At 40.0% G+C, this 10,136-nt stretch overlaps 1 protein-coding gene across 1 annotated transcript in view; it reads right to left on the bottom strand.

Moving 5' to 3' along the window:
- Positions 1–527: 527 nt before the first annotated feature.
- Positions 528–10,136, bottom strand: part of LOC104956319 (integrin alpha-M) — a 21,126-nt gene continuing 11,517 nt past the window's right edge. The window contains exons 18-29 of the mRNA XM_010783800.1: positions 9,821–9,871; positions 4,610–4,708; positions 4,371–4,450; positions 4,170–4,250; positions 3,933–4,008; positions 2,543–2,650; positions 2,421–2,462; positions 2,202–2,327; positions 2,004–2,117; positions 1,856–1,888; positions 1,634–1,744; positions 528–1,490 (exon numbers count right to left, since the gene is read on the bottom strand). Of these exons, the coding sequence (XP_010782102.1) occupies positions 1,278–1,490; positions 1,634–1,744; positions 1,856–1,888; positions 2,004–2,117; positions 2,202–2,327; positions 2,421–2,462; positions 2,543–2,650; positions 3,933–4,008; positions 4,170–4,250; positions 4,371–4,450; positions 4,610–4,708; positions 9,821–9,871 (1,134 nt within the window). The 3' untranslated portion in view covers positions 528–1,277. The remainder of the gene's footprint in view (positions 1,491–1,633; positions 1,745–1,855; positions 1,889–2,003; positions 2,118–2,201; positions 2,328–2,420; positions 2,463–2,542; positions 2,651–3,932; positions 4,009–4,169; positions 4,251–4,370; positions 4,451–4,609; positions 4,709–9,820; positions 9,872–10,136) is intronic.

The raw sequence follows: 10,136 nt of genomic DNA, 5'->3' as shown, positions 1-10,136 counted from the left end.
GGCTTCAGTAGAAGCTGCTGGGAGTCCCAGCAGCTTCTACTGAAGCCAGTCCCCAAGTCCGGGGACTTCTGGCCGGGGATTTTGGGCGGCAGTATACGCCGTGAAGTTGTTTGCGGCCTGCCAGTAAATCCAAAGCAGAAGAAGAAGAAGTGACGTCAGCGGCTTCATTTGCATAATCCACCCCCAGGAACTAATTTCCGGTGTGAACGCGATCTGTACTTAGTTCATGAGAACTAAAGAGTTCTTATGAACCTTAGTTGGGAAAAGTACTTGGTGTGAACGCGCCTATTGTAGTGCATTTGCACCTCACGTCAGCCACCGTAGAGGGGGCAGCTGGATTCATTTAATTTAATCCACGAATTTAGGATACTTATAAGTTATACTTTTGTTCTTTTTTGTGTAAATTGGTATATATATTATATTCTAAGTTTGAGCAAGTACAAAGATGTGTTGTGTGTCTTTATTTGTTTAAAACCAGCAAAAACCAACAATAAAATGATGCTACATTTTTTTTTTTTATTGATCATATTTTAAATATTTAAATACATTGTACAGCAAGTATATATTGACATAATGTGTATGTGTATATATATATCAGTTGATCATATTAAAAAATAATAATTACAACACCATAACAACAACAACAACAACAACAGTAACAGACTTTAAAGAAAGCAAAATAGACAATATAAAACTACTAGGATAATGTTACCTTGAACATATATTATACATTTTACTGCAAATAGAAGACAATCAATGATATTATATGTTCAAGCTCTAATGCACAATGGACCATTTTTGCATTTAACATTGCACCTATAAAACAGTCTAATAGAAAAAGTAAAATATATACGCACAGAAAATGGTATATAGTATATGTTGTATAAAGGTTTGTTCAAAATACTGCATGTTTACCCAAAGAGCAAATAAACGGCATCGATGGCTTAAGAACATCAAACATTGATTTGATCCTCACTTGATCCTTCCAATTTGTTGTCCTGTATGGTATGGTTACCAACCCAAGGACCACTTCTTACCATGCCACATTAAATTACAATTCGCAAAGTTGAATAAATAAAAAACGTTTTTTTAATGGTTTAGTTTTGTGATCAATTTAACTAAAACATTGTGTACTGTAGGTGAAAGTCCTGTATTCATTTTACCATACAGTCCACCCCAACCACCTTTTGGTACTTCTTTATTTGTACAGGGAATTAACAATGTAAGTAGAGGGTAACAGCCTTCTACTCCTAATAGAAGGCTGGGTGTAGATACCATTATTCCAGTACTTCCATTGTATCAGTGGGTGGGGAGCTGCCGCTCGCCTCGCCGTCATCGAGAAGCATATTCTCCTCTGCCAGTTGGTCAGATTTGTCGTCAGTCTCTGATTGGCTGACTGTCTCATTGGTGGGGGCTAGGGGGGCAGCCTGAAGAGCTTCTTCCTCCTGTTCCTGGTAATACTCGAGCGTTTTCCTCTTAAAACAACCCAACTTATGACAAACATAAGATGAACCAATTAGGCCAAACACAAGGGAGACCCAATTTACACTAGAAAAGCATTATTTAAATGTTTTTTTGTTTCAGTTTCTAACATTTAAACTCTGAATTTCAAAATAGATGTTGGAAAATTCACCTTAAACATGATGACTGTGATTATGATCAGAAGCAAGAGTCCAACTCCACATCCAGTTAAAATGATCAGCAGTTCATCCGGTGGGATTATAAACTCAACTCGAACTTCCATCTGTTGGCAGAGAAAATGTGAGTTTACAAAGTGGGTTTGAGTTTATTTGAACGATAATCTAAATGTCTCATAATTCAAATTGTTTTGGCTGTTCGTGTAGACTGAATGTACCCATTTCCGTGTTGGATCGTTGTCAGACTTCTCCTGTGTAAAAAAACATTTAATTTGTGGTTAATTAAAACTAATAATTGGGTGTCCTGAAAAAATAAAGAAAGCCATACCTTTGAAATGGCATTACTGTGGTCTAATGTCAACTTACCACTTTTTTGTAAGAACTGAGCACATATCGGTGGTTGTCATAGTCAACCTCTATGAAGCTTTTAAATTTAACCTCTGCAGAATCTCCAGTATATCGTTTAAGAAAAGCAATATTCTGCAAAGTAAGAGCATGTCAATTAATTATACTGTATATTCACCACTTATTAAGTTATATTTGGTGTACGTTGTTGCAACGTACCGCTGCATGTTGTTTGAGATCCCTAAACTGTACATCTCCTATCAATGTAATCTCAGTGGGTGATTCTTTCTCCAGGATGAAACTGTCACATAAAATGACTTTGCACTGTTCTTCTGGTGAGCAGTACTGTAACACACCAGCAGGTCATTGTATTATGGGATTTGTTATTCGACAACATGTTAAGTTAGAATATTGTGATAGAAAATATGTGTTACTTACTTCCGATTCTTTGTCAGTTTTCCTTGAGCACTGAGTTTTGTTCTTCAAAAAGTTGTTAAATGCATTAATTGTTGTGTAATTCTATAAACTGAAGCAGTAAAAGTAATGTTAAGTGATCTTACCTGCTGGACAATGACTTGATAGTTTGTCATTTCAAAGTTATGTCCCAGTTTGGTTGGGAAGAACAGGGACAAATTAACAGGAAAGTCCTTAAAACCAAGATTACCTATCTGCAAACAGTGAGAGAAAGTTGTTTCATTTAAAAAAAACATTTCAATATCTTTTAAAAATTAAATTCACCTTCTAAGACTAAGATAATAAGATTGTGAAACTCTGTTAGTTAAATATGAAGACACAGTGGTTAGCTGAGCTTAGCAACACTTTAAACAAGGGGAAAAGGCTCATTTGACTGTCCAAAGGCCAAAAATGCCTACAAGCACATTTAAGGCCCAAGTACCATGATGTAATTATTTGGCCATACAAATCAATACACTGCACTGGTAATGCCCACCACCAAGCGCCTAGCTGGTGAACCTAACATCGCAAGAAGCAGCTAATTCACCCAGAGTTGGTAAAGACCAAACAGAGCTAAAAGTGGACCGAATGTTAGAATGTTTTTTGGGTCATTTTTAGTGTTTTTTAGTAATTATTTTTAACTTACATGTCTTATTTTGGCTACTAGTGTAGTGGTTGTGCACCTACTGGAAAACAGGAGATGTTTGCTTTTACATTTTCTATTCTGAGATTACTAATATAAATGTGTCACATGTTCAAATTGCACCATTTGGGTTCCCAGAAATACACCCACCAAGTATGAGTGGACAAACAGTTCTCAAGACTGTACATATAAACCCTTCTCGAAATGATGCTACGAGTTACTAGTTACTTTATAAATTAATATTCTTAGTTAATACAAAATCATTTAAAAAGAATTGTGGGATAACCCAAGGTTATCCAGCAGCAGTATATAAATGATTTAAAATGAGCTCCACCTTCACTATCTGTGATAAACACATACATGCATCAATAAGTATAATCAAGTCATTTATATGTGATTCTGAAATAGGCCATTACTGAAAAACTTTAGCTTTTCACACTTTAAGTACATTTTGATGCTATTACTTTGATACATTTACTTAAGTATTGTAAGCTTTTGCACGTTTGAATTGTACTTCTAACAGAGTATTGTTATAATTTAGTTTGGCTACTTTTACTTAAGTAAACGATCTGAGTACTTCTTCCAGCTTTGCTTGCAGGCAATTTTTCAGAACATTTATAACACAAAATACACAAAAAGTGCTTGGTACTTGTCCCCAGTATCCCCAATGTAATTGACACCTATGAATATTTACAACTTAAGTGTGTTAACAGAAACACGGTATGCAGACTCACCACTAGATGCCACTAAATCTTCTGACTGGTCTAAAATGGCAGCTTGTTCTGTGCTAATGGTTGGTTAAAATGTGCCTTGAGGCTAGATGGTTGCATGTTGCAGAGTAATTAACGGCTCACCTTATATGTAGTAACTATTTGTTTAGGTCCAGTGTCCTCTGTTGTGAAGTTCAGATAGCTAATAAGGTCTTCTTTCCTAAAAAGAATACAAGATGATCTCAATATGTACATAGTTTTGGGATAATGTAATAACTGACTTAATGATACAAATAAATGTAATAATTCAAATAACATAAAAAAGACAAGGCATATATAAAAACTACAGTAACAAAATAAAAGATGTGTAGTGGCACTTACACTGTTACTGCCATTTTGATTTCAAACTGTACTGGGATGTCCTTGGTCAACGTATTGGTATGGTTGGAGTTTGTGTTTTCACTAGGAACGTAAAAAGGATTTCATGTGAATATTAAACATGAACAACGAAACGATACTAAAGAATATTCAAAGAAATTGTGTGGTTTCGCTCTGTGTTAGATTTTTCAAGATAACCTCTACCTTTTTCCAGTTATGGTCATCACAATTGTATCATTCCACTCGTACTCATTTATGATGCGGAAAGAAGCTCTAAATGTTGCCTTGACAGGAAAAACATGGTAGATGTGAGTCAAAGACAAATATAAAACATCTACATGAGAGAAGTTGCCATAGTTGTAAATGGCAAAGGTTCAGTTCTTGATTTATGAAAGTTCACACTTCTGTCCGGTGTGAGGGTGTCTGGGTGCAGTATGACTCACGGAGGATCTGCTGCGAAACACGGGCCGGCTGACACCACATATTGTTTTGTTGAGAACTCCTTCTAGATCATTACAACTGTGGAGCGTTGGTCTGGTTGACTGTTAAAAGGTAGAACAAAAAACGTTTTAAATGAGACCATCCAGCTTTTCTATGAATTCAATACTGTTTACTATTCAAAAGTCGTGATCGGAGAATGATGCAGTCAACAAGGTCAATCTGTCTTTGGGAAAGATAGGGAACCTTAATTGCTTTTAAATGTTTGTGAATGTTAGTCTGTCCTGGTGATCATAAGGCATCTTGTTTGGAAGCCTCTGCTGTTGTATAAATAATGCAGTCAATTTACTATGGATAACCTTTGATATACTCTATAAGTGTTAAGGAGGCCCTATTCTGCATTTTGGGGTATTCCCTTTCCTTTTGTGTGTTCCATCGGTTTCTGTGCATGTAAATCGGCGACCTTGAGAGCCTTGAAAGGCGCCTATATAAAATAAATGAATTATTATTATTATTATTAAATGGTCTGCAAAGGCTAAAATTCCAAAGTTTCTCTCAGAGGGAGTTCCTCCTCCTTTGTTTTGACCAATCACAACAGAGCCAGCCAGCTAACCAATCAGAGCAGACTGGGCTCTGGTTTCAGACAGAGGGTGAAAAGAGGTGCTGCAGCACAGGCAGTATGAGAAAAATCTATATATATATTTGTATTAGAGATGCCAGAAACTGACCATGATCAAGTTCGAAAATCGGACGGCCCTGGCGAATATTAATCGATAATTCGACGCCGCCATTATTATATGTTTGATTACCCTCTCGCCTGGGCGCTCAGAAAAGTTGCTACCCGAAAACTATGCAAGTAAAACATAAATTCAGCCAATCAGCGTCCTCAGATCTGATGTCCAAAAGGCGACAACTTCAGCGCCCAAGGCAGTCTGTGCGTGGGAATACTTTGAGGTAACGTTACAGTATTTGATGAAGAGGGCTGCTTGTGAAAGTACTTCTGGAGACTCTGGACTTTGGTCCCAGTTTAAACAGTTTATACTGTATAAACTATGTCCAGGACAAGGTGTTTGGAATATTTGATTCATAGTTCACCACACTGGGGATTATGGATGAATCAAACAGCTGACTCATAGCAACTATTTTTGTGTGATACTTCACTGCTCCTTCTAAGTAATTTTGATGACTACATCACTAAGTCATCAATTAAGGGGTTATTTTTCAAAATGTTCTTCAGGGGGAGCATACCACTGGACCCTCCTAGTAGTGCTCGGTCTCCATCTTCTCCAGCCCCACCTAATATATTTTCCACCAGCCGCCACTGTCTATTTGCTCTCCTGGCTCTGACAACCAACACATCCTGCATTGGGTTAAAAACTTAATTTCCCTTTCTCTTTAATGCCCCTTTCACACCAACGCGTTTTCAGCTCCGGCTCGGAGCTGGAGCCTGAAAAGTACCGTTTTTTCCTGTTCACACCGCAGCGGCGCCGCCTGTTAGCTCCAGAATCCGGTTCACTTCCAGCTCCAAAAAATTGTCGGTCTAGAGGCAAGAGCTTCGGAGCTAAGAGGCGGCGTCGCTTACGTCTCTCTTACGTCGAGGCGTGCAGGAAACTAAACCCACCTCCCTTGGGGGGTATACTACGAAGCAGGATTTTCGTTTAGCCGGCTAACTTCAGGGAAAACTTGGGGTTTCCGGTCCTACGAAGCTGGTTCTCTTTTTAGCAGGCTAGATTTCCATTGTAACTTATGCTGTGCGGCTAACCTGCCCCGGAGCTGGTTAGGTTGCAGGCTAAGAGCTCAACTCAGTGAAAGCACTGCCTGCTGACCAATCAGAGCTCAGTGTGCGGAGTTTAAAGCGATCAAGTCATATAAAGGCCCAGATACACCGGCCCGAAATCGGCAGTAAATGGGAGTCGGGCCGAACATGAGCGTGGGCACGCCCTATTCGGAGTGGTGTGCGCCGCACCGTCGGGTCTTTTCTGCCGACCTGAGGCCTTTTCTTGCCGATTCAACATGTTGAATCGGTAACACAATCGGGAACACCACCGGAAGTCGGACAAAGGGATAACACTGATTGACTGTTCAGCTAGCGAATCAGTGCATGAGAAGCGTTAACGGAAGTGAGGGAGGTAAACAAATGATTTAAAATGGAAGATGGAACACACACGGACGGCTATTTCACCTCATCGGTTTATAGAGCTCCTGTTCGTTCATGTTTTCAATGGACGAGAGTGAAAATGGAAAGAAAAACGCTATTTGTTGTTTGTTTATATCATGGAGTCTGTTCTTCTTCTCTGTCTTCCGGTTGTTCCGGTTGTTGCCTCTTTTGAATGATGAATACACCACTACCGCCGCCTGCTGTAAGGAGAGTTTTGCCACTCACGCATACGCCGCATTCATACGTTGCTTCGCGTCGGATTTGCGTGTGGTTCCAGGTTGGCGGCGGAAGTCGGCAAATACGGCTTTTAGGATTGTTTGTCTCGGGCGCCGCAACATGTCTTTTTTGGTGTCGGCGTTTATATGGTGACTGGCCTGGTTTGTATGGGCCTATGTGTTACGAAAAGCTCCGGTTGCAGTGAAAGACGGCCGGCAAAAATCCACCGTCCGACTGTGTGAAACGGTGAACATTAATAGAATATCACCTCCCATGTTCAGAGCAATCTGACTATTGAACATTAGCGTTAAGGAAAAGCTTAACAGAGTAACAGAGCTAACATTTAAGGTAAGGCTACAGTGTCCGCGGCATATCACATCATAATGTATCATATATTTCCTTATCTGAGTCTGCTGAGCCGTAGCTGGGCCGTGCAACACTTACAGTGTCACATACTGTATGCAGAGTTTTTTTAAGCCACACATTAAGTTGACGAAACACTCGAGACAAATTGTAATTAAAGTCAGGGATCCACTCGTGTCTTAGACGGGCAGTGATCATCATAAACTTTAATGTACGATTCAACACTTTTTCTTTTACTGCTGTTATTCCACCTTGCAGGTGCAACTATGTGGCTTTAACTCTGGATAAGTGTTTAAGTCCATGGATGTTTAAGTTTAACTTCTTCATATTAATATGTATAGTTGGACTTTTCATTCAGGGAAGTATGACGCTGCTGCTGTCAGTTTCTCCATGTTGTGATTTGTCGAATGGGCTTCCAAGAATACCACCCCTTTCATGTGAACGCGACCTTAACCTAGATAGGACCACGGTGGTGGCTTGAGCGATCCACTTGATAACCCGCTTTCGTACTAGTACCGTTTAGCGAGAGCGCGTATGTTATTGGATTAGACCAACCGGCTAACTCAAACATATCCAGGTATAGGGGTTGAACCAGCTTTCCGTAGTACAGGCCTCCTGAACATGGGTCGATGAAAGTCTCGTCATGCCTGCCTACAAGCAGTATGTGCTCTATAACACACTTTATAAAGTCAGGAAACACGTAAACCAGGCTTCGTGTGATTCTGTTTACCTTGTACCTTACTTTGACCATCGTTCACTGTTATTTGATTATTGCGAGAGCAGGGCAGACGTTTTGTTTTGTATTATAGCAGCTATCTGATGGAATCAATACAGCTACGATGGGCTGCCACAGTCGGTGTCCGACTACACAAGATTAAATCATAATCAAAATTATGCTGTAAAACTGTGCCTGGTAGAAACCACTTTATGCCACAAGTAGCGATAGCAATAGGCACAGTGTCAGTTTGCTTCCGGGTGCTATCACATCACCCAGTTTTATACCAAGAGAACTTTCATAACAGCCGTTGTTGATGCAACACAGCGTCAATTCAGACTGACATACATGTAATTCACACGGGGAAAACTGGGGCACTCATTATCAGCTGCTTGTTGACAGTCAGACAGTGAATACTTTTAGAGCAGCCCCCGCGTGCAGTGTGGAGCTAACCGGACTAACGAGAGAATAAACTCCGTGGAAGAGCACCATGCAGCACTCGCCACGATCTACAATGCCGCTGAACACATAATAAACAATTAACCACGCCACTCTGGAGAAACATAAGGTTGAGATCGTATTTATTAATCTGCTTTCGTGTGATTAAAAGCAACACGATCATCGACCCGACGCCGTAGTCCCCATTGTCTGTTGTTGTGACCGCCGTTGGGACAAATCAGCATGTAAACGGTGACGTCATGACGCAGAACGGCAGTCTGGCGGTCGTGAACAGAGCGAGCAGAAAAGGGAACCAGACTGAACCAGAAAAAGCTCCCACTCGGAGGCTAGAAAGGGAAAAGCGCTGGTGTGAACACGCCGCATAAGTGGCACAGGAAATGTGAAAGAAAGCCTTTCGCAGTTAGTTATTGCACTTGAATTACAGAATAGAGGGTAATACTGTGAAGGTCCAGGCTTTTGCATTTGCCACCACATTTGTTGGTGCACTTTTTCAATGCGTGAATCGCCTTGCTCTTTGGTGCTCTCCACTTGGACGGTGATCTGGTGGATTGTGTTAGAGTTTATTTATAAAATATTTACAGATAACATTTACTTTGTCATGACACTTCTACCCTGCTCGCGCCCGTACGCATCTAGAATATGTGTACTGATCAGACGGTCTTGCAGCCTCAAAAGGATCCATATTTGGTCAACAAAAATACTCAAGGGCAGGGCGAAGCACATCAAAATAATTTTTCATTTGGTATAATATGTGCATATGGGAACGACTGTCATAGGGTCCCAAATCGTTCTACTGTCCAGTCTGGTTGAAATAAGAGATCAGCAGACTCTGATATACTCAAAAAACCACAACTATTAATCCACATTCAAAGTCACATATCACTTTTCCTTCAGGGTTTTTGTTTATCCGTACAATTTAACCTCTTTTTCAATGGTCTGGCATTTTTTGTCAAATGGTGTGATCATTTGGATTTTAAGTGACCACTCCGACCATCAAAGTTGACCAAAAAAGACCCTCATTCTTTTCATTAAATTTGGTTGTAATTCCTTGTCAAAACATGGGCGCCTCATTACCACACAATCCAACTACACTATGCGACAGTTCAGTTTTGATAATCTGGTGTCAAGCTCAGTAGCGGCTATGTAGTTGCTTGACTAGCTTAAGCCAGACGTGAAGAGCAGGCACACACCTAGATTTTTCATTTAAAAGTGTTATCTCAATGAACGATGAAGACTGCTTTTAACAAGCAGTGTACAGATGGATATATAAATTATCACGAATTATAATTTTAACTTTTACATCACCTCTGTAAGAACATTCATGAAAGGAAGCCTGGAGGTGAGTGCATGTGTAGGCTGGTTGAAATGCATACCGCTATTGGATATTTGACAGACACTGAGAAGTTATCTTCTGCCACCAACAATGTTGGTCCTAAAAAAGATATGCTTCACATTTGGTCGTATGATTTTATTATTTACGTTTGCTGGTGAATGATATGACTTACGTGAAGTTGAAAATCCACCTCAAGTGCGCAAACCAAGTGTCATTTTTCTTACCAGCTTTCAAATGGAAACCTGTGACAAAAAGAAAATATCCCTTTCTTGAAAAAACAACCCCAAG

This window comes from Notothenia coriiceps, unplaced genomic scaffold (assembly GCF_000735185.1).
Source record: "Notothenia coriiceps isolate Sejong01 unplaced genomic scaffold, NC01 NC01_scaffold00000665, whole genome shotgun sequence".
Classification (NCBI taxonomy): domain Eukaryota; kingdom Metazoa; phylum Chordata; class Actinopteri; order Perciformes; family Nototheniidae; genus Notothenia; species Notothenia coriiceps.
The sequence above is the reverse complement of the archived record's forward strand: the minus strand, read 5'-3'. Positions and strand labels throughout refer to the sequence as shown.